General features: G+C 50.9%; 7 protein-coding genes across 7 annotated transcripts; 3 read left to right on the forward strand and 4 right to left on the reverse strand.

Annotated features, from left to right (window-relative positions):
* Window positions 1-676: 676 nt before the first annotated feature.
* On the reverse strand, window positions 677-1,753 carry PUP2 (proteasome component pup2; the record flags this gene model as incomplete). Its single annotated transcript, XM_051734412.1, has 6 exons — window positions 677-953; window positions 1,049-1,392; window positions 1,483-1,561; window positions 1,615-1,627; window positions 1,682-1,703; window positions 1,751-1,753. The coding sequence occupies 6 exons, from the start codon at window positions 1,751-1,753 to the stop codon at window positions 677-679; spliced, it is 738 nt and encodes a 245-aa protein (XP_051585780.1).
* A 2,067-nt stretch (window positions 1,754-3,820) lies between these two features.
* On the forward strand, window positions 3,821-4,963 carry J4E82_008176 (uncharacterized protein; the record flags this gene model as incomplete). Its single annotated transcript, XM_051734413.1, has 1 exon — window positions 3,821-4,963. One exon carries the CDS (start codon window positions 3,821-3,823, stop codon window positions 4,961-4,963), a length of 1,143 nt encoding a protein of 380 aa, XP_051585781.1.
* Window positions 4,964-6,114: 1,151 nt separating this feature from the next.
* J4E82_008177 (uncharacterized protein) lies at window positions 6,115-7,658 on the reverse strand (the record flags this gene model as incomplete). Its single annotated transcript, XM_051734414.1, has 3 exons — window positions 6,115-6,347; window positions 6,402-6,733; window positions 6,796-7,658. The coding sequence occupies 3 exons, from the start codon at window positions 7,656-7,658 to the stop codon at window positions 6,115-6,117; spliced, it is 1,428 nt and encodes a 475-aa protein (XP_051585782.1).
* A 670-nt stretch (window positions 7,659-8,328) lies between these two features.
* Window positions 8,329-10,792, forward strand: J4E82_008178 (uncharacterized protein; the record flags this gene model as incomplete). Its single annotated transcript, XM_051734415.1, has 2 exons — window positions 8,329-8,604; window positions 8,654-10,792. The coding sequence occupies 2 exons, from the start codon at window positions 8,329-8,331 to the stop codon at window positions 10,790-10,792; spliced, it is 2,415 nt and encodes an 804-aa protein (XP_051585783.1).
* Window positions 10,793-16,775: 5,983 nt separating this feature from the next.
* Window positions 16,776-17,759, reverse strand: J4E82_008179 (uncharacterized protein; the record flags this gene model as incomplete). The annotated part of the gene is made up of 1 exon (XM_051734416.1): window positions 16,776-17,759. One exon carries the CDS (start codon window positions 17,757-17,759, stop codon window positions 16,776-16,778), a length of 984 nt encoding a protein of 327 aa, XP_051585784.1.
* A 1,733-nt stretch (window positions 17,760-19,492) lies between these two features.
* Window positions 19,493-20,239, forward strand: J4E82_008180 (uncharacterized protein; the record flags this gene model as incomplete). The annotated part of the gene is made up of 1 exon (XM_051734417.1): window positions 19,493-20,239. One exon carries the CDS (start codon window positions 19,493-19,495, stop codon window positions 20,237-20,239), a length of 747 nt encoding a protein of 248 aa, XP_051585785.1.
* A 421-nt stretch (window positions 20,240-20,660) lies between these two features.
* Window positions 20,661-22,046, reverse strand: J4E82_008181 (uncharacterized protein; the record flags this gene model as incomplete). The annotated part of the gene is made up of 5 exons (XM_051734418.1): window positions 20,661-21,224; window positions 21,274-21,519; window positions 21,574-21,650; window positions 21,766-21,787; window positions 22,005-22,046. 5 exons carry the CDS (start codon window positions 22,044-22,046, stop codon window positions 20,661-20,663), a joined length of 951 nt encoding a protein of 316 aa, XP_051585786.1.
* Window positions 22,047-23,520: the final 1,474 nt, after the last annotated feature.

A 23,520-nucleotide genomic window follows, 5' to 3' on the forward strand; every position in this document is an offset into this window, starting at 1 on the left:
CCTCCGTTCCACTCAAGCTAACATCATCTCCCTAACCACAGATACACCATCCCCAAGAACTACCACGGCCTTACCCTCAACCAAGCCGCCAAGTACGGTGTCCTCGCCGCCGGTTTCGGCGGTGTAGCCGGCTTCTTCGCCCTCTTTTTCTTCGCCGAGGTACCCAAGGTACGCGACGACATCATGAAGAAGATTCCCGTTCTCGACAAGTTCTTCACCCACGAGATACCGCCCGAGGATAACCCTTTCTGAGCTTTCTTCTCTCTATCACTTGCTCGATATACTGGGCAAGGGGAATATGAGGAGAGAGGCAATGTTAAAGTCAGGAATTGTATAATTACATGGGCATTGCGAAAAAGAAAGGGGAATTTAGACCGCTTTTGTCTTTGTTCTAGGGTTGTTTCGCTGGTGCCCTTTATCATGATTTGAGACTGCTGTGATGGTGATGATTGCGTTTGTGACGAAAATTGATTTGCATGACAGTTTTGCCACTCGTAGGACCTGCGAACATGTTTGGTCATTGCTTCATTTTCACATCACCCAAGCCACATGGCTTAAGATGCTATCATATGCCCATCTACCGGACTTCCTTCAGCCGGGCCATCATCCATCTCTCAAGCTCCACTCCTGCGGCTATGCCCGCCCCTCTTCCATAGACCAAACTCAGACCTCTTGTCTAGTTCGTAGGCAGCCTTCCAACAACCTCGGCCATCTCCTCATCAGTGTAGATTCTGAATCCCTTGTCCTTGGTCACACTCGCCAACTGCACGTTCTTGCTATCCAGCTTCTCCTCCATGACCTGCTTGAGCGTCTTGAGCGTGAGCACCTCGGCTTCGGGCAGGGTAAGCGACTTGTGGAATTCGTTCTGGAGTTCGGCCTGCGCGCCCTCGGATCCGGAGCCGATGGCTTTGGCGTCGTAGCGGTAGAATGTGCCCGAGGGCTCGGCGTGGTAGCTGTGGTTACTATTAGTTTCTTCCCTGTAGACAGCACAGTAGGAGTGGAAGTGTGTTTGTCAAGGCGGGGGAAATGTTGTGTGTGTGTGACATACAGACTCGGCCCGTCCTCATCATATCCCGCAATCAAAAGCGCCACACCAAACGGCCTTGACATGATGCTCTCCTCGCCCTCGGCACCCTCACCAAACCTCAGCGCTAGGTCACATATCGCCTGCGTGCAGCTCTCGACGCGCAGCGGCTCCGCGTAGTTGAAAGCGTGGTTCTGGGATTCCACACGCGCGTGCTCAATCATGCTGCGAGCATCGGCCTGCAGACCCGACATGGCACAGCCAATGTGGCGGTCGATTTCGACAATCTTCTCCACGGAGGAGGTCTCGAGGAGGGTCGAGGTTACGCGCTTCTCTACGCCGAGGATTACGCCTTCGCCTGTTGCTACCTGTTGGGGATTGTGAGTTGGTCTTCGGGCTTGACGGCGGATTGTAGGGAGCAGGGTATGGATGTGGGTATGGGTTTAGAGAAGACGCACGCCTATCGCTGTTGAGCCGAGCTTGATGGCTTCTAGTGAGTATTCGACTTGGAAGAGACGGCCTTCGGGCGAGAAGGTGCTGTGTGTTTGTGAGCGGGCGGTCTTGTCGTGGGAGACGAGGGGTCGACGAACTTGATACCACGGTCTGTCACACTTTGTTAGCACATGTCCTCTTGTCCAAAGCTGCTAGAAAGCTTACCATATTCGCTTCGTGCTATGAACTGGTCGTGTTAGTACAAGAGCTCCAGCGGGGTTCAATCAAGCGTACCATGGCGGCGGTGTATGCGGAGAAGTCGAAGAAGGTTGCGGGTGGAGACTTGTGCTAAGTCGCAGGAAGAAGAATGTAAGTTACAGGGGTGAAGGCGGTGGTGAGGTGTTGCCGACTTGTCGTTGGCGACTTGGATGTTTCTCTAGCTAGAGCTTCAGGCAACATGAGCCGCGAGGTCGCGCTAGGGCGGGATGCCAAGACCTTGAGCTGGTAATCCGAATGCGCGCTCTTCGTCAACACCGTGACACCCACTGCTGACGATTTCGTTTCGCCTTGCAATTGCTATGTCGAGTCGTCCGTTCAGAGTCAAAGCAAAACTTTCAGCATTACCTTCAGGGCCTATTGTCGCTCTGCCAGGTACCTCACGACACCATCTATCGACAACAAGAGAAATTATGAGCCATGGCTTCCCACGGCTCTAAGAAATTGTTCACGACATATCTTGATGGGAGCTCAACGTCCTGATATAATTGATGATTCCGTTGACCTGCTGGGTTTGCCGCCAAACTCCAACTGACGGTCAGTAGAATTGCCTTACAAATGAAGGGCTCAAGTATTTCGGAGCACTATATTGCAACCCTCATAATTGCATTACTGAGCTTGACAACGATGGTTGTGTCATTGCGCTGCCCTGAGGACTCATCCAGTGCTCCTCGTAACGTGTTTCTGTGCCAGATCACGCTTCGATGTGAGGTGGTACGATAATTTGGTGCATGTACGCAGGCAAGGTCGGCTGGCTCTTTGGGCATTTCGCGTAGCCTAAAGACGAGTCTCGGTAATGTCAGGCCCATGGCGTTCATAAAGGCGAACGGTCCATCCCTCATTACCGTGCCCGTGGCTGGACTCCCGGCGGAACAAAGGGGCATTCGCGAAGGATTTCACAGCCACGATACCCACCCGCTGTCTTCTAGATTCCTACATGTCGCAGAGTGCTCCAAGTGCCTGTTTGATTGATCAAGCTTCCGTCTCCATACCAAACTTCTGGTAAGGGTAAAAGCTTAGCGCTACCGAATCGCGACATTGGCGCATGTAGCGCCGGATCGAAACGCCAACCAAGAGACCAAACGGCTGGAGAAATGCTCCGCATCATACTCTCTCTTTCCAGCATCGACTACGCGTCCCAATGTTGACATGGAGTTTTCGCCTCACCATCCGCGGATCGAAAGCCGATTATGCGCGTCATAGCTCGGATCAAATATCCCTGGCGTCCGCACCGTTTCTCCTGAGTTCGGACCAGCAGCGCTATCCACGTCACCACATTCTGGAATCTCGGCCATGAATGAACGACAGCCCCGATGCCGTCCTGTCTACAACGAATCACCAACCATGGTAGTGCGCGACGTCAAGTGATGATGACACGAGGACATGTGTCGACTAGACACTCGTATGCTGCAGTTGCACTCGCTAGCAAGAAAACTATTGATCAGTACAGCCACTCAGGTATCGACGTATTTCGATAATTCTTGCATGTGCCATGTTGCACGCAGGATAATCGAGATGTGCAGCTCATCTCCCGCAGCGGGGATGTTGTCGATTGCGAGTTATTTTTATCCGGATACGACGTTATACCGGGGGCTTGACGTCGCTGCTAGGCTGTTGAGTATTGCCGTCTCCACATGGACCAATGACTAGCGAAGCCGGGGCAAAACAGTCGTTCCTTGTCTTGCCGCATCAGGCTTCCTAGAATGCTTGGAAGGCTTCTTCAATCGATATCGCGCCATGAAAGCAGTATTAGACGATGGGATGTAAGGGGTGAACGCATGTAAGAAAAAGGATTGTCGTGGTGCATGCCAAGATTGCTTAACCAAGAACAAGGATGGGGATCACCGCCGGCATCCGCGTTCCTGCTTCTTCGAGATGGCACTAATTTGCTTTGACCGTGCGGCTAATGCACGTCCGATGAAAAGACCTACGACGGCAGCGACGTCTAGAAGCCGCAAGACGTCACTGGCAAATAAATACTTCGCCATGCCCACCTTGAAATCTCTCACGCACGCCTTTTTCCCCAACCCTTCTCAAGACTTCATTCTACACTTTTAATATCGTCTTCTTGTACCTAATACCACAATCATGCGTGTCTCCTCTACCATCCTCGCCACAGCCGGCCTTCTCACCTCGGCCAACGCTGCCATCAAGGGCTTCAACTACGGCGCAAACTTCAACAATAACCAGGCCAAGACGCGCGTCGACTTTGAATATGAATTCAACGCCGCCAAGCAACTTCCTGGCACCAGTGGATGGAACAGCGCCCGTCTGTACACCATGATCCAGCACGGCACCCAGACCACTGTCATCGAGGCTATCCAGGCTGCTATCAACACCAAGACCAACCTCCTACTCGGCATGTGGGCCTCCGCCGGTCAAGCCAACTTCAACAACGAGATCACTGCTCTCAAGGCCGCCATTGCCCAGTACGGCACTGCTTTCACCGACCTAGTCGAGGGTATCTCCGTCGGCAGCGAGGACCTCTACCGTGTGACTCCAACCGGTATCGAGAACAAGTCCGGCGCCGGTGCTCAGCCCCAGGAGCTCGTCAACTACATCAAGCAAACCCGTGCTGCTATCAAGGGTACTCCTCTCGAGGGCAAGCCCATCGGCCACGTCGACACCTGGACCGTCTACGTCAACGCCACCAACAACCCCGTCATCGATGCTGTTGACTTCATCGGCATGGACGCCTACCCCTACTTCCAGACTACCATGAACAACAACGTCGGATCCGGCAGCCAGCTCTTCTTCGACGCCTACCACCAGGTTCAAGCCAAGGGTAAGCCCGTCTGGGTCACCGAGACCGGGTGGCCCGTTAGCGGCGAGACACTCAACCAGGGTGTCCCCAGTGCGGCTAATGCCCGCATCTACTGGGAGGATGTCACCTGCCAGCTCATCAAGGACAACGTTAACCTGTGGTACTACATCCTCCAGGATGTCCAGTACGGCAACCCTGTCCCCTCGTTCGGCATCAAGCCTGCAGGTGACCTCATGGCGGTCAAGCCTTTGTTCGACCTTTCTTGCCCTGCAACCTCCGGAGGCTCCACCCCGGCTCCTACCAAGAAGGTCTCTACTGATGGTACTTGCGGATCTCAGGGAGGTGCTACTTGCACTGGCTCGACATTCGGTAATTGCTGCTCGCAGTACGGATGGTGCGGAAACACTGCCGGACACTGCGGTACCGGTTGTGAGAGCGGATCCGGCACTTGCAACAAGGTAAGCTAGTACCTTCCCATGCTCTTCTTGTCACCCATTCTGTTGTCGGTCCTGTATACCTCGTCTGTGCTCTTGTCGCTTTCTTGCCACTGCCTGTGCTCCGTTTCTGCTCCTTGCGGGGCTGCACGGACTAATGGGTATGCGAAGAAACCTTCAAGTAGCAGCAGTCGTATTGGGACACCAATAACTGATGGGTCGTCAAGTAAGAGGGCTGAGAAATTCTTAACACTTGACGGTCAAAAGCTAATATATTACAGCGCAAGTAGATGCCCCGACATCCCAGCCCACAATCGTCACCATCCCAGTAATCAGCTTTGTTCGGCCAACTCCAACAGTTCAAAGTTCAATTTTGATACCCTTGCCGGTGTCCTCCACGCCTCTTCATCTTGAAAGTCTACCGCAACCAATATTTACCTCGCTCCAAGAACCATTCGAGTATCCGCACCAACTCGTTCCTATCGACAAGGCGGACCCAACTAAAGTCGTTGGCAATGGATATACCGTCCAGCTATCGCCTACTATATCAACAATCTTCGTCTACGACGTTCGTCCTGAGTTCGCTGGCAAAGCCTGTACGCTAGCTTTACACATGCCGCCGCCCTTCCCTATGCCAGAAACGGCACCTGTACATATTCGGTCTCCGGGGGGTGTCAGTGTATCGCGTCTCATCAATCAGGTTCCCGATACTGTGTCTATGCATAGTATCGGCAACACTAGTCTCATTGGTACTGTACCGCTTGTTGAAATGGCGAGTCAGTACAACGTTGCTAGTTTTCCTTGTGAGGTGGGACAGAAGGTGGCGTATCAGGTTGATTCTGTGGGCGGGTTCGAGGCGGATTGGTTCCAGATGACTTATCCGGCGTTGGGGTTGTTCTTGTTGGTCAGGTAGATGAGGGGGGATTTGGGGTTGTGGATGTCTGGGATGTCAACTGTATTATTACGTATGAAAAGTCCTAGGAACCTTTTAATGTAAATATTTGCACTATACAAACTATACGCTTGTAACAATGTCTTTAGAATCCCTTGTGATAGGCTAGAGCCTAGAGATTCTCGACGATATCTTAATCACGTACCCAAGCGCACAGGTCGCGACTATAAGCGTCTGGATAATGCTCAAATAACACCCTATCTCTGATTAGTATCATTCTGGCTAGTATAAACTAAGTAGCACCTACTGGTATAAAGATATACGGAACTCGTTTTGTGTATGTCTCCCAAGCCTTGCCATACCTGTCATGGCATTTGGCATTGTCGCGTAATGCGCGGTGCATGATCATGATGGTGAAGAAAACAGGGTAGAACCATGGGAATGGCGACCCAAAGCCTGTGATGAGCCCCCAGTTAATAGCAAAGTAAATGTCGCAAGAGTAATGGATCTTGCGCGCCTTGCCATCTGTCAACAATCAGCAAAGGGGCAGATAGATCTCAGAAGCGGAAAGTTTCTTACACCAGCCATCACAGAGCAACTGTTTACCGTAACTTGTCTCGATCGTCCTCGGGTTCTGAATCTTTCCCTTTTTGAAATACGGAAATGTAGTTCGTTCGTCTACTACACCGCGCTCCTCTTGTCGGAACTGATTCTTCTGACTGTTGCAAGTGTCCCAGACATAGTAAACGCCAAGATAAGGGATAAGCAAGGCAATTATGAACCACCATGGCCACTGGTACTGGCTGGGTTCGTGGTTAGCTATGTAGAGGATAGCATGAGCGTACGAGAATGGCACGCCAGCCATTGTCCAGAAAAGGATCATGAAACCTGTCTTCTCATAGTATATATCCCTACATAAAGTCAGAAGAGAAAAACGACTATAACGTTCTTGCAGTGATTATCTTGGACATACCAGGTAGTGATAATCAAATGCTCTCCTTTGGCACACGCTCCAGCATAAAGATACTGCGCTATGAGCAAAAAGCACGCCTGTACAGACACGTATCCATATTCCTCGAACTGCTTGAGACATGTACTCAACGCGAGGAAGAAGAGGATAAACCACGCAATGCGGACTTCAACCAACATCTTAAAGTCTAGGATGCCAAACATCCTCGGATTCAATTCCGCTCCCATGAAAAAGTCGACAATGTGATTGCCACTCATACGTAACGTTGCACCACGTGCAATAGCTGAGAAGTATGCAACAAAAGAGCATAGAAACCCAGAGATGATCGCTACACTCATAAGCGGTCCGTACTCGCCGATCAACACATCCAGCCTGAAGTAACCACTAAAGTGCAAGACAACACCAAGAGCGACGCTCGTATAAAAAGACCACATAGCCGAACAGTAATAGTCCAACTGCTTCCCACCCAGATGCGGCAGGGCCTGGCCCTTGCGATAAACGCCAGGAAGTAGAGCGTAGAAGGCGAGTTGCGTGAACCCAAAGGACCAGTATATGCACCAAGCCCTCTTAGTAGGGTAAGCTTCAGTCCTAATCAAGAACCAGAGGTGTTGGGCGAAAGCGGCGAAAGACTCGTTCTGCGCCGGTCTCGGAATCTGCCCGTCGTAGAAGACAGCGCCTGCCCACATGAAGTACATGAGTAGAGGAAATCCAATCATCATGGCCAACATGCCCAATGGACCACCAAATTCGCGAGCTGTGGATGCATCGGTAGGACTCCAGTTCTGCTGTCCCTTCGATTCAGACATCTCGCTCTCGGTGACTGAGCTGTTGGCGGTGCGGCTCTTGGGTCTGGTGGCTCGCGACATCGATCGCTGACCCGTTTTGCGAAGGTAGAGATAGTACAAGGAATATCGAGAGTCAACAGAGAGTATCTTTTGCTGATTTCAGCAGGTCGTGCGTGGACTTGTTCTTGGGGGAGGAGGAATCTAGATTTAAAAATGCTGTATGTTAGGTACGCTAAGACCGGGGTTTCGGCTGCCGTAGAAGTCCGTATCTCCTGCAGCTAATCTCCGTAGATCTCAACCTCACTCCTCTCTCTATCGACAGTCGCGGCTTCGTGTAGACTAATTCTACTATATCTACCTGTTTAGCTGCTTAACACCAAGGTACCTATAGTTGAGGTATCACAATGTGGAGTAGAGTAAAACACTTAGATATTGTTAGACAGGTAGGTAAACAATTAATAGTAGGTTACCATTGCGACAGACCCAGGTTAGGCGTTACATAACAGATGCTTTAGTCTAGTAGTGCTTCGTCTACGCTGAGGCCTTAGCGTTGCGTATCTCGTATCTCGTATTTCGTTCATTTGCTACTACGGGTAATATTTCAACTTAGCACGTAGATCGATCCGGCACATGCCGTTTCTCAACGTCTATATAACCTTAAAGTACTATTTGTACGGTTATGCTACGAACCTTTCGTGACCACCTACCCTCGTTAAACCTACAAAATAACACCTTTAATTCGACCGGTACGATGCGCTTCTTCGCACTTGCCCTAGCACTTAATGTGCTAGCTGGCTTGGATCCTTCATCTGCAGAGGGATTAGCCAGCGATCCAACAACTATCATCCTTGGTTCTAATGGTACCATCACACTGAAGGGCAACTCATCTACATCTGAAGTAATCCTCGACTATGGCGCCAACGTTGAAGGCTTCCCAACATTTGAGATTATTAGTGTTAGCGGCGACACGTCAGGGCTCCAGATTACTTATAGCGAATCTCTTGTTGTGTTGCTGAGTTCTCCTACTGTAAGAGTTCCGATATCAGATACACGTGTACAACTAGCTGATTCTTTAGAGCGATGGCCCGCTTGGACTGGCCGCTGCCATGGATACCTATCGGATTAACAACTACAACATTACCGAGCCAACAAATAAAACGAACAGACTCATCCAGGGAGGCTTTCGCTACCAAAAGTTGGCACTCTTAACACCAGGCGACATGGTATTAGCCAAAGTAGGCGTGAGACCATCGGTATCCACAACGCCCATCACTTCGCTTCCTGGGTCCTTTCAGTGTTCCGACGACCGAATCAATCAGATTTGGAACGTGGGCGCAAGAACAATCCAAATGAACGAGATTCCTGCACGTTCCATTCCTGATTTCTGGGAGGTATCTTCTGAGGGATCGTTGGTGCACAGTTTAGCGCCGCAAAGCCTGTCCGGTGTTGTTGCGTCGTCGCTCATGGAGTACGAGATCGAGTTCGACGTCAAACCTATCGCTGGTGGTTTCTCATTCTCTGCTCTCGCAAGTACTCTGAACGATGGTGTCTACATTTGGTGCAACATCGCCAATGGATCGATTAGCGCGAACTCGGGATCTTCAGAGAGTGTCGACTTCCTCGCATTTGCTACTCTGCCAGCCAACATCACGGTCGGGAACTGGTACCATGTGAAGGCTGCTATCAGCGCTGAGTTGATCTCCATCTACATCGGCCCCACCAAGGTATTGGAATTTTCGCAGACCTACGCTTTTTTCGGTTCCTCTGGACTAGGCGCTGCTCTTGGTCAGTCTGCAATGTTCCGCAATTTCACCTTGGCTAGCCCAGTAGTCAACTTTGAATACTCGGCACAGCTGACCGACACCTCATTCCTTTCGGACTTTCTCATGGGCACTAATCCTCTCGCCGCCGCTGTAGACGGTTCGAAACGCGACCGTATCTCTTACGCTGGAGACCTTGATGTTGCTGTTGGCTCTACCATGGTTAGCACAGTCGGTGTTGAGTATATCATGGGGACTCTAGAGCTGTTGGGCTCCTCGCAGATGACACCCGGTTTTTTCAGTCCGACGGCAAAAATCCAGCAGGAGCCATATTCTAAGCCCCTCGAGAGCAATATCACTGGACTTATCGGCTACTCCTTCAACATGGTCACAGCAGTCGCAAATTTCTACCAGTATACAGGAAACACGAGCATTGCGAAGGAGTGGGCACCCAAAGTTGTTCGCATGCTAGACTGGGCAGATTCTCAGGTCCTTCCTGGTAACGGGCTGTTTAACATCTCTAATCCTGCTTTCGGTGGGGACTGGAATTATTACGACCCTGCACAAAGCGGCATTGTGACAAAGTTCAACATGGTTTATGCCTATGCGCTCCAGTCCTCTCTCACTATGTTAGATGATGCGGGTGTCAACACAACTACATATCGGTCTCGTTTGGATGCACTCCGTGCGGCAATCAACACCCATCTCTGGAACAACGAACTTGGAGCCTATTATATCTCTGAAGCACTAACAGATAGCTTTGGACAAGATAGCAACGCCCTTGCCATCCTTGCAGGAGTAACGAACTCAAATCACACTTCGTCGCAAGTGTTGAGCACTTTGTCAGAACTTTCCACACCAAGCGGGCCTCTAGCATTCTCCAACGGTACCGTTGCTGCCGGTTTCCTAAAACTCATCAGCCCATATGCTTCAGCTTATCATCTCAGAGCAGCATTCGCTGCAGGAGACGCAACAGTAGCGAATGAACTGCTCCATTCTTTGTGGTACCCGATGGCTGATTCCGCTGGTGCGAACTACACTGGATGTTTTTGGGAAACCCTCGACGCAAACGGAGGACCGGGATTAGGAGCAATCACCAGTCTATGTCATGCATGGGCGTCCGGGCCCACAGGTGAACTCAGTACATATGTACTGGGTGCGACAGCTATCAAACCAGGTTTTCGGGAGTGGCGGGTTTCGCCCATGACTCTAGGATTGTCTTGGGCGGCTGGTACGATTCCTGTGCCGAATGGCGAGATCTACGTTGCGTGGAATGCGACAGAAGGGCAGATCACCAACCTAGAGATCAAGAGCCCTGCCAATACCAAGGGCGTTGTTTCTCTACCCGTCTGCGGTGACGGCTCGACCTGGAAACTGAATGGACAGGCTATTAGTACAAGTAACGGCACTTTTACCGTTAATGGTGGGCAAAATCTTGCATTTTCGCTTTCTTAAGTATAACCAAGGTCCTAAATGTTTTCACTAAATATCAAAGTCACACATGACTATAGCACAGCGTTGAATATCTGTATTATCTTAACTGTATTTACATAGAAACTAGGGGTCAAAAGTCTAGAACTTAGTGACTTCACTGGAACATTAATTGTAGCATTACGTATCAAAAGTGCTGGGATTCTTTCAATGTAACGTCTGCACCTTGAACGGCACTTGAGCGGATTTCATGAGTTGTGTGACGTGATAGTAAACATAATTACTGAGAATACAGAATGCGGCATAAGCATTGTTTTTCCGTTACATGGCTACACAGCAGTCCTCCAGGTCTAATGCGTTAATCGCATAAATCCTTCTCTCCCTCGTTTCTCGCTCTTCATGCCTTCCGTCCTCAGTTCCAGGCTTCTTCTCTATCTCTCCGATTCCAATCCTTCGTTGCCGGATACGTAGGCTTTTTTCGCGACCGTAAGCCGCAGTCGAGAGCATGCAACCTACGAGAAGCACAGCGAGAAGGTAGCATATCGTTGAATGGATGGCGTGCCAACGCGTCATGGTCGTGAAGAGATAGGGTGTCTGGACTTCTGCTAATGACGTGATTGTAATGCGAAAAGCGGTGGTGGTAGTCGAATGAAATGGCGATGGCCGAGATTTTTGGGCTCTCAGTTTTGGCTTCTCTTTGCGGGGTTGTTGAAATGGACTTTGTTCGTGGTTGGAAGGCAATGCATAAGATGTCGGTGAGCTCGACCTCAATGTTTGGTTGATGAGTGATGCGGTACGTGCGCTTTGAAAGGGCACGAGATAGAGCGATCATGCCCAAGCTGATGTCTGGTGTTCAAGTCAAATGCTGCGCAGTTCAGAGGGGTGGAGAGTGGAGAACTGTTGAACGGGTGGTGTCACGGTGGAGTTGGTTAAGCAAGGAGTTTCCTTCGACTTCACTCCGCCCTTCCCAACACTTAACCTTCTCGCTCGAGCGCCGGGCAGCCATATTGTCAGCGTGTCAAGACGCTCTTCGCCCTTTCTACCCATAGGTGTAGAGCATTCTCATCTCCCTTGAAATGCGGCAATCTAGACCAGAGACATTTCTTCTAATCGATCGAGCCATCACTATTGCAACAGCGTATACTAGGTACTAAACTATGAGTACAGGCCCTCGCAGCTTGTTCATCTATACCAAACACAGTGTGCGCATCTCCCAGCCGCCTTCTCGCTTGATACGATTGAGCCAGGCGAGAGTATTTTCCCTATGCGAAACTCTCTTACGAGAGCATCGAAGCACACCGATTCGGCGCCATGTCGAATCGTCGACCTTCTCTACTACCAGTAATACTGCATCATCCCATTTTTCATCATCGATGTCACTCCATGACGGGTTGCTTCCAACGTATATCGCGGCCAGGCCGTTACTCGGTGGAGCCTCTGAATGATCTAACATGATGTCGTCTCTCATCTTGAAACCCCACGCCAAAGCCCAGGCGTCGAACACATTGCGATTTTGAATTGGTTTTGCGTTACATGAGACTACCCAGCTCCTGATAGATATATTTGGCACAAGCAATCTATCATCTTCTTGGGCCCACGCTCTGATGTAGTGGTCTAAATCTAAGCTCCTTCCGCTTTCATCGTTGATCCAAACTTGCAAACTTTCTTCGCAGGAAAAGTTCACTAGTGGACGTTTCCAGGTGATACTGCCATGGTTGGCTGGATCGTAACAGGCTTTGCAGCTAGCCCAGCTCCATGATGGGAAGAGAGTATCTGTGGCACCACTATGCCTTATATCATGATACAGCGACATAGACCAGATTAGACTATACGCGAAGGTTGAAATCGGTGTGAAGACTGTAGGGCTGCACTTCTTCTCCGATGGCAAGCAGAAAGTAGGCGACGTCTGGCTATAGAATGTCGGCAATCCAAATATCTGAGTGGCACGTATTTGGTCAGTACCTTGTCCCAATTCGAAGGCATTTATGATGCCAGTGACAGCTTTGATGTTGTCCTCGTGGAACGACAGGCGCCTGTAATAGTATTCCTCAATCTGCCGATAGAGTGTTTGTACTGTGGAACCCATATCCAGATTGGGAAACGCTTTGAGGTCACGGTGACCTATCCCTGCAACCCGAGGAGGATCAGGGCTGGGTGAATCCGTATGCCGTGAAGGCAAATTCTCCAAGCCATGCATTTTGTTGCATTGGAAGTACATTTGTGATCTTGTGAAGATTAACCGACGTCTGGACAGTACCAGCTCTTGAAACGTCCATCCACGAGTATTCCAGACCGAGTCTTTTATGTCGTATTTGGGTATCTCAAGGCCGAGAATCCGTTGACCTGATATCCCTACTGCATGGCTGTACTGCTGACGTCGAGGTGTTCCATTGATACCAGGAAGACCACTATGCGGACTGTCCCCTGCTGCAGCGATAATTGTGAGCGTTGCTCCTCGATAAACAGCGCCCATATTCGTGATAAGGCGATGCTTTTCGGCATCATTTTGTTGATCGATGCAATATCGATCAATCCATATGTATGAATACCCTAGTTGTAGCGTGACCCAGATTGAATCCTCTATGGTTTTGGGTAAGCACCCTGAGAGGGCCGAAGAGATCTCATGAGCGACAGGGTCGTTGCCCCAGACATAGCTCAAGCAGATATATGGTGTTCCAGGAGCAATTTCGCATAGCTTTCGTGAAGCACAATTGATTACCTTCAATGGGAAACCAGAAGAACTGTCTTGACCACAATCTTCCTCGTGCGATTGCAGGCATCTGAATATCCAGCTCTTCGCAAGCATAATGTCACGCAAATATGCTGGCACGGATCGTAGGATACTGCTCTGAGCAAAATATGTGCTCCTTGCCGAAGTTCTGATCGCGAAGCATGGGACTCTCGTTCCTCGGGACTCCAAAGATGACCAATAGCTGGTTATATGTTTCTTCAAAAAATCTCTGTCATCGCCTGCGTCAGCTCCAGAACCGCTAGAGACCCCGAGGTAAGCCATCAAACTGTCGCATAGAGCACATCCCTTTCGAACCTCATCCCAAGTGCCATCAAACAACAATTCACTACCTCCAGATCGCATATCGCGGAGTGATGCTCCAGGTTGGAAGAAGTATGACGTGGGGATGCCTTGGCATTCCCAACAAATGCCTGTGTCCCGAGGAGGCGAGTAAGGAATAGAGTCAACCATGACGAGCAAGATGTGATAGAAGCTTGAGGATGATCTTAGGGATCTGCGATTTTAGAATACTGGCGCAGTGGCTAAAAAGCTGTATGTTTTATCATTTAGGCTGCTGTACTGAGGCTGAGCAAAATGCGCTAGCACGGGCTGTGCAGACTTGCATATGCAGCATGGCTGCAAGGCTGGAAGGTACCATGGGGGCCTAATGTTAGCAGGATTAAACACCTATCCGCCAACAGCAAGGACGTCTTGTCTCATTCATCAGAAGGTTTTGCATGTTTCGAATCCTACTTATGTCATCACTCGACTTGGCGCCTTCCCTGTCTGGCCTTTCGTGCTAGTCGATACCTTGGTGCACTCCTCCACCAAAACATCCAACCAGCTCGCTTTAATACCCTGTCATCTACGCCCCTAAACTATCAGACTCTCAACTACACCCGTAATGGCTGATCCAATTGCTCCAGCCTGCTTGTCCAGCCTCCCAGTGGAAATACAAACCAGCATTTTCGCCTTCGTACGCGAGAGGACCACCCAGGCAGCCATATGTCTGACCAATCGCCAATGCCGAGACATCATGGCGCCTATCTTCTTCGAGAACTTCAAACTTCAAAAACGCAAAATCACCATGAAGACGATAGGCACACTCCTAAATCCTAAAAACGGTATTACACCTCACGTTCGCAACCTTTTCATCGTCAATGGATGTTGGGAAAAAGAAGAGTGTTGGAAAAATGGTGTCATTATAGATCCCATGCTTCAGCTGGTGGTCGGCGCATTTCCCCAAGATCGTCTGCGCGCTTTGGTTGGTGACGATGAGATAGTGCTTGATACGACTTTGCTGGTATCCTTGCTTCAGCACCAATCACGACTAAAGCGCTTAGCTGTTTATCATCGAATGCGACCTGATGGACATGTCATTGACCTTGAGGACAAGAATTTAGTGTCATGGGCAGCGTCTCGATGCGCGGGTGTCGAATCTCTTACAGTTGTTTTGCGGACTGATTACGTCGACACTTACACGCCAGCTGGGTTCTTGGTTCGAAGCGCCCCAAACATCAAGGACCTTAAAATTAAGGAGCATGGGAACCAAAAACATCCGGCACTACCTCTTCTACGTCCCTTAGGAACGTGGGGGAAAGTGGGTTACAACGCTTTTGGAGGACTGGCTGCAGAGGATGAAGATGGACGTGCTAAACTCGAGTTGTCTCACATGAGCTTAGAACACGTGGCGTTAGATTCAAGGTCACTTGGGTCGATTCGAAAGCACGTCGAATTGCCGAGGCTCCAGAGTCTTGAAATGCTGCGATGTCCGGAAGCTCATCTTCTCCTGACGGCACTTCAACCGGGTTGTAATCTCACCAAGCTAATCTTCGAACAGGCTAACGCCCATATCCGTACATTTCTGGATAAACATCGGATCGAGGGACTTTTGAACTCGTTCAGTGGCCTTCGAGTGCTTTCGCTCAGTCTTTATGATCGGATGGTTGATGTCTCCTGCATCATCCACCACGGCTCTTCTCTCCGACAACTCGGTATACACTGTTACTCAACATGCCTATCTGCAGATGACTTGGAAGAACTTCTTCAATCGAGTCCCCATCTTGAAGGTCTCGGAGTGGACTTCTGTAAAGTACGCCTAGGCGAGGTAGCACACGCCATCTCAAACTTCAAGCTAGCACAGATGCATGGAGAAGCCCACGCAGCATCTGAACTGGAGACATACTTGGTGAGCAATTCCTTGCGTCATTCATGTATTAGTGCAGACGCTAACAGTGACGTTTCAGACTATCATCTCAGCCCACGACACACTGAAATGCATTCGCATCTATACCCCTCCGGTTATAGAACTCTACGACGAGTGGCGTCACGCGCCCGATGCCGGACACCAACTGGCCGACGAGTACGTCGAGGTAATGCGGACTATTATGCAGCACTTCGCTACAGAGATACTGTCTTATATGAGCGCCTTGGGCTCGAAAGTAAAATTCTGGGGTATGATGCCGAATGCCGTGGATGAGAATGAGAATGAGTCAAGTGTGGACGCGAACGGGCACCAATGGCCGAGGTACTACTATGTGCGCAGCCGAGTCAGTATCGATGAAATGTTAGAAGGCGAGGAGAATACAAAAGTAGTTGCCGCGCCGACGACGCTGGATGATGGTCTTATGGAGGATACCGTGTTTACGCAGGTGTTCGATACCATTTGGAGCAGTGCATGCGGGCAGGAACGCCGGTTCTTAGGTCACACGCGGAGCAAAGAACCACCCCCTACAAAATACGATGGTGAGGAGCAAACGTCAGCTGCTAGAGGTCGTACGCAGCGAACATAACATCAGTAGTAAACACCTATTGATATGATGGACGTGCTGGTGATAAGACGCAGGTACAACGCTGTTGAGTTACACTGTATTGTATCGCAGTAGAAGTGTGTTCCTAAACACTTACTTAGCTTTACTATATGCAGCTGTACATATACTTATCTAGAAACTTTATTGATTGCAACCGAAGCTATTGATCTGATGCAGTTCTAGAGAGTGACTGGCGCTCAATGTCGACGTTGGTAGTAAACACCTATAAGCAAATGACACCAATAAAACTACAACAAAAAGCGTCCTTTTCATTGGAAAAAAATATTGTCCGCACAGCGTCCATATATACAAGAAAACCAGCTATCAAAATATTTACACTTGAAGCCGTTAAGAAAAAACCCTTTTCTCCATCCTCATTCACATATATCCCTGGATTTAAATTTTCCAAAATCCTGAAGATCATATCCCTTCTAGCCATACCCTATAATACACCACTCTCCATCGCTTAGAACTTGAGGGTAACACCGGCAGTGCCAACAACAGCAGCCTTGACAGCAGCCGCCTCAAGGAGCTCAGGAACCTCGTACGGGACCTTGGACAGGGAGCCCTTGGGAGCAGTGTTCTCGCTGTCACCAAAGTCGTTGCCCTCGGCAACAGCGTTACCACCGTCGGTGCTGTAGAGCGCCTTCTTGGCCTTGACCCAGACGTTGTTCTGGACGAGGAGCTGGGCACCCTGGCGCGTGTTGATGCCATCGGAGACGTTCTCGTAGTAGTTGTTGTAGAGGTGGCCAGTTCCGAAGCGGAAGGAAGGGCCGCGAGAGTTGATGTTGAGCCAGTAGTTGTTGTTGTAGGTGACGGTCAAGTGGCCCTTGTCTTCGCTGCCGTTGCTGTCAGAGTGGCCGACTAGGGAGCACTTCCAGTGGTCGTGCATGAAGCTGTTGGAGATGGTGACATAGTCAGCGGCGTGTGTGACGTCGAGGAGACCGTCGTAGTAGTCCTTGTCGTGGTCGAGGTCGGAGGAGAGGTCGACGTGGTCAACCCAGACGTTCTGGGCTTCCTGGATGGCAATGGCATCGCCGCCGACGACCTTCTCCACGGCGAAGTTGCGGAGGATGACGTTCTTGACTGCCTTGACTGTGAGGGTGAAGTCGGTCAGGACGACGGAAGAGTCCTTTCCGATGACGGACTTGTTGCTGCCAATCTTGACGTTCTCTCCGCTTCCCTTGATGGGAGCGGTGATGAGAACGATAGCGGCATCCTCACCCTTGACAGCAGACTCCAACTCGCTGAGGGAGCTGACCTCGATGGTCTTGCCTCCCTTTCCTCCAGAGGTACCTCCGTTCTGGGTAGCGAAACCGGTAGTGGCGACATCCTCCAGGGATGCGGCGCGCTTGGTGAGACCGTCACGCTTGGGTGCGATCTGAGATGGCATAGGTGCTGCCAGAGCAGAGACGGCCATGAGGCCGAGAGACATGATTGAGAACTTCATTGTCGAAAAAAAGCTTGTTGGTGGAGTTGGAAAATGAATGTGAAGGGAAAAAGTGAAGGACTGGAGTTGTTGGTGTAGAAAAGAATGGAAGAGCTTTGCTGCCAAAAGCTTCAAGGGAAGGTTACACAAGACCTTATATACAACTCAGCGTCCGTCCCCCCGCCGCCGTGGTCAAGCCTTTGCCGGCGTCCGAAGGCATACGCGCTGGGGGCACATTGTTTCAAGCTTTTCGCACCAATCCTCTCCGCTGGGCGACCCACCACAGCGGAAGACATGGGCTGTCACTCACGATCTTGGGTGAGCACTCTTCCCTAGCCAGGTACCGTCTGGCGGGCGAACGTCGTGAACATGTCAAGAGTTCTTGGCAATCATGCGGAAGGATTCTGTTTGAAACGACTAACCAGAACGGGTTTGAAACGGCGGCGGATAACTCCACTTCTCGAGCTGTAAAATTGCAAAGGATGTCGTTCGAAACAAGTCCGTACTCGGGCATCATAACTGTGCACCCGCAGGAATGTCTTGGCTATAGGATCTGTGGAGACATGGCGGGCGCTTGCTGCTATCGTGACCGATCGACTGGTGGAGGGGGCGGCTTGAGTCGTGAATGATCAGTAAACAACATGTATGAAATGTACGGAGATGTTCCTAATGCATATATTCAATTTTGATAATATGGATCTGGTGTACCACACCATTCGATATGGCGTGGGTTGCCGGATGCGGATGCAGGGCTGACCGATGTGAAAGGCAGGCGTCTGACAACATGCGATCCTTTGAATCGTAGGAACACTGGGTCGTTTTATCGAGACGTGGGTAGTTGTGTGCACAACTTTTCCTTTCTTTTCCTCCTTGAGATTATAGAAAATCTCTGTCCTTACAGAAGCGTCTGGACTTGTTGATCGTTATCCCGATCGGCCCTTTGCTTGTTCCAGCTCCTGAACACGACGTTGCAGACAATGATGCTGCTGCCCGATGCCGTGGTAATGAATAGAGACAACTTGAAAATTCCCTGCAGCATGAAAGGAAAGGATCGAGGAAGGGACGAAACGGATGCGAAGCTTTTCTTGGATTTCTCGGCGATGTTTTGACTGCGCCGAACAACCGTTCTCTGGAGCGCGGCACAGCCACATATCGATTGAATGGGATAAAGGAGAAGTAGGAAAGAGGTATGATTAAAATCATACCAGATTGCGTGATCTCTCTCTCATATAGATGAAGCCCAGGAGAGCCAAGTGTCAGCATATACAGCTTGTTGTCAGGTTGTACACATGCCAAAATCATAGTGTAAGACAAGCGCAAAGAACCCATAGCTCGACCGGCCAGATCGGTCCCAAGTGTATCACATTGAAGAAGACGGTGTTAAGTGATATTGAAAGCCTGGCTGCAGACGTCTAAAGAAGGTTTCATGGTTGGAAGAACCTAATAAGGTTTCACGTGCCAGAGTGACATCATCGCCCAAAGCAGTAACCACCTCCAACAGCTGAACCAAAGAGCACGCCAGAGAGAGGATAGCAGAACATAGCACAAGGCAGCAACAAACAACTCCCACAACGTGTTCACAAGTCTAAACTAGCTACTCAACAAACTCCCCCACAAGTCATCGTCTCGTCGCCACGAATTACTACACCGTCATACTCACTCATTCTAACACACAGCGTACGTTTCTACTTGAGAGAGCAAAAGCCGACACCAACTCTCTCTCTACCAGCAAATCTACAAAAGCGAGCCCAAACATGCCCCCAATCCCCATCCACAAAAACGCCCCAATCGCACCTACCTCCTCAACGACCGCCGCCAAAGCAGACGGTATAACCCCTTCGACAGCCTCAAACGACAACACCTCTCACAACCCGCCACCCACACGCACAACACCCGCCTACGCCCCAGCAACAACAACACAACATGTCTCCTCTCAGCCACCTGCTCCTCAGCCCGGCGCCCGCCCCGCCGCACCAACAGGCACAGGAATGAGCGAGAACTACCGCAACGGCAGCACACCAGCAGCGCCCCAACCAGGTGCGACTGCCATGCCGACAGCAACAGTCATCACAACGGAGACGCGACAAGCTCCACCACCACTACCACAATTCAGTCATCCCCCTCCTTCAGATTCCATGCTAGCCGGCCGCTCAACTACAACCTCCACCACTCCTTCGGCGTCGGCGGCGGCCAGTAAACCGGGCCCAACGGTTCTCAACTACGGTCCGGCGGCGAGCCCGTTCCAGACAGCTGATACAGCGCAAGCACAACCTACGAGGACGAGCTTGGAACACCCACCGGGTTATGTTCAAGCGCCGGATAATGCGCCGTACACGGCTGGAGGAGGCATTGGTGGCCCGAGTGGAGCCGGAGGGGATGGTGAGGGTGAGGGTGTTGGGGCGCAGGCGTGGAGTATGTTGAATAAAGCGGGTGAGGCGCTGAAGAAGGGCGAGGAGAGTGTGTGGAGGGCGGTCAAGGGGAAGAATGGCGGGGGATTCTGAGCGTGCTTGGGTAGATGGGGGGCGGCACAAGCAGGGGCAGCAGATGGAGCAGTGCGGCACTGCTCCTATATCACAACTCGTATTGAACAACGTCACTCGATAGTGGAGATAGGTTTTGCGTACAAAGAAACCCATGACTTTCTATAGACCACTATTTTCCCCATTGCACCAAGCGATAAAAAGAGGAAGTACAGGCAAGAGACAAAAGCATTGCAAGCCGGATATGACGTGTGAATGTATAAAGTACAAGAGTGTTTTACCACCCCGGGATCGTGCTTTTCGTTACCAAGAACAACCTTCCGCCCGCAGGGCTTCTTGTCGTTCTCATACACGTACACCCCATCCCCATCTCTCACGTCGCGATTAGCTGCTTCCACCACATAAACGCAGGTTGGGGGTATCGAAGAGGGAAGAAAGGCGCTTAACCAGATCCACCCTTGAACTTCTTGCCGAAGAGAATGAGCTGGGCCTGGTCGTAGATGGACAGGACACCGGCACCGGCAACACCACGGAGAATGTTGGCACCAGCACCCTTGAAGAGAGACTTGACACCCTCAGCGGCGACGATCTGGCGGGCGGCGTCCATGGTACCCTTGTACTTGACGGCCTCACCGGAGGTCATCATCATGCGGCGACGGATGGTGTCAAGGGGGTAAGAGGCGATACCGGCACCAGTGGTGACGGCCCAACCAAGAGCGAAAGAGGCCAAGAAGTTACCCTCGAGGGAACCGGTGAGGAGGACAGGCTTGATCGAGTCGTACATACCGAAGTACAGACCACGGTAGACAACGATACCAGCAACGGAGGGCATGAAACCACGGTAGAGACCACCGATACCGTCGGAAGCGAGGGTCTTCTTGTAGACGTCTACGAGACCGTTGAACTGGCGCTCACCACCCTTCTTGGCGGACTTGGCGTCGTTGGCAAGACGGGTACGGGCGTAGTCGAGGGAGTAGACGAAGAGGAGGGAAGTAGCACCGGCAGCCTGTTATTGTTAGATTGTGTGCTGATAAGCATCGAGCGAGTATACTTACACCACCGGAGGCCAAGTTACCGGCCATCCACTTGGCGTAACCGTCACGCTCCTTCTTGTAGGCGAACATGGACTTGTAGGTGTCGCGGAAAGCGAAGTTGAGCGCCTGGGTGGGGAAGTAACGGATGACGTTGGCGGTGTTACCACGCCAGAGGGAGAGGACACCCTCGTTCTTAGCGGTACGGCTGAAGCACTCGCCAATGCCGTCGTACTTGCGGTCGAGACGACCGGACTTAAGCATCTCATCCTGCGGGGTGGATTAGAGATTGTCGATGTGCGGGGTCCTGTTGGAAGAACTTACCTGGTTCTGGATGAGGAGCTTAACACGCTCGATGGGAGCGGCGGCGGTCTTCGAGACGGCGGCGGAAACACCACCCACTGATAAGCTGTTAGTATCTGTTACGGACGCAGAAAATTGCCGATGGTGCTCGCATCATGTCCACATGCCAATGGCACTCGTGCTGATGGAGTTGTCGATGGTGATGGAACGTACTCAGGAAGTCGACCACGAAGCCCTGATTTGATCATTAGCCCAAGTTCCAAGTAATTGACGCACTCCAACCACACAGCCCAGCCAACGCGCGCAGAGCCAGCAAAGTTGAGTCCATCTCATGACATTGCCAATTCGCTGGAGAAACCTCCATTGATGCAATTGAGATAGATCTGCAACTATTGCTGGCTCCACGGTTGTCGAACTGAACAGCTGGCCGAGTCCGAGGGCGGGTTACGTACGGGCATCCCCATGATGCTCTTGTCTTGCTGCTTTCCCGACATCTTGAAGACGTGTAGAGGGGAGATTGGTTGAAAAAGGTGAGGTTGCAGATGCTGGTGCTGCGTTGAGGGAGGAAAGGTGTATTTGTAGCGAAGCTGCGACAAATTCTGCCAGCTGCGCTAAGTCGCACTAGACCCATCACGTGCTAGTTCCCTTGCCCGCTATCCCGAGCGCTCCCTCATCAACACCTCGGAAACGCGGAGTGTGGGAGAAAGTGAATACGATAAGGTCGTTATGATGAGTCTTGTGATTCACTTGATTCTGAATATGTTCTGATCGCTGCCGGTAGAACTACCTGACAATAACAACAATGTATCTACCTCTCTCATGTTTCCCAACGGACACCCACAAGCGTTGCCGTAGCAGCCACAAAATGAATAGTCTTTGACGGAACCGCGTCTACTGGCAGCCCGCAGCCGTCAATTCAACATGGAATATCCACTGTGGGGATGTACAAGTGTTCACATGCCTCTTCCAGCCCAAGTCTCCCACGCCTCTCCTTTCTGCGAGCCACCATTGTCAGGGTCCGCCATTTTTAGGTCGGGTAATCTCGGGGACGGAACCTGGCTCGGGCCAACAACTAGCGGCGAGGGCTTCAACGAGCGTGGGGCCCGGACTCCAGAGCGGCGAATTTTCCATCGCCCTGCCCGCTATTGGAAGACGTGCCGTAGTTCGCGAAGCCTCGATGGCTTCTAGGGCTGTCGAGAGCTGGATGCGTGACGTTGGTGTTGCAGTCTTGTTCGGACCGCTTCGTGAAGATGTGTAACATCGCACGTCGTGTGTCGGTTGTCGCTGTTTGACACACCTCAGTACCCCTCCGATAACAACCGTCAGGCTGACCGCCACTACAAGTTACCCGATCATGTCGGGTTGGCCCTATGTTGTTTCGCCAGCGAACGGCTACCAAGACAAGACTTCAATTCCAGTTGTCGACGCGGCGATATCTCATCTTCTCACCGCAGTCACATTGCGTCATGTCTGGTGGTCGTGGTCCAGCGAAGCCGATGAGCTCAATATGAGGCTAAGTGAATCTTATGGTTTTTCTGGTCGACAATTTCACCCACCGGGTATCAACGTACACTGAAAAAGAAAGTTACATACCGATCTTGTGGGGTGGTGGGTTGCTAAAATTCATTCACCAACATCATTCCTACTTAACATCGTTGGCATCTCATTTCCAGTTGTATCATATCCACATGCAACTTTATCTTCTTCACCTTGTCTCTCCTGCACGCGCCCATCATACTTTTCCGTAGATCCCTAGTACGCAACTATCAGACTCTTACTGGTAAGCAGTATTGCGTTTCTCAGAATAAATGGTAGTTTGGATGAGGATAGGTAAGTTAACTTCAAAGGTTACTGCAAATGCTGAATGACGCTACGCAAAGTCTCGAAACTCCCGCACGAAGGAGCATCCTCACGATGTTCTGTCGAGCTGCCTTCCTCTCTCGACCCCAAGTCGAAATACAGCCTGTC

Source organism: Alternaria postmessia (assembly GCF_024291825.1).
Source record: "Alternaria postmessia strain BMP 2775 chromosome Unknown scaffold_63, whole genome shotgun sequence".
NCBI lineage: Eukaryota > Fungi > Ascomycota > Dothideomycetes > Pleosporales > Pleosporaceae > Alternaria > Alternaria postmessia.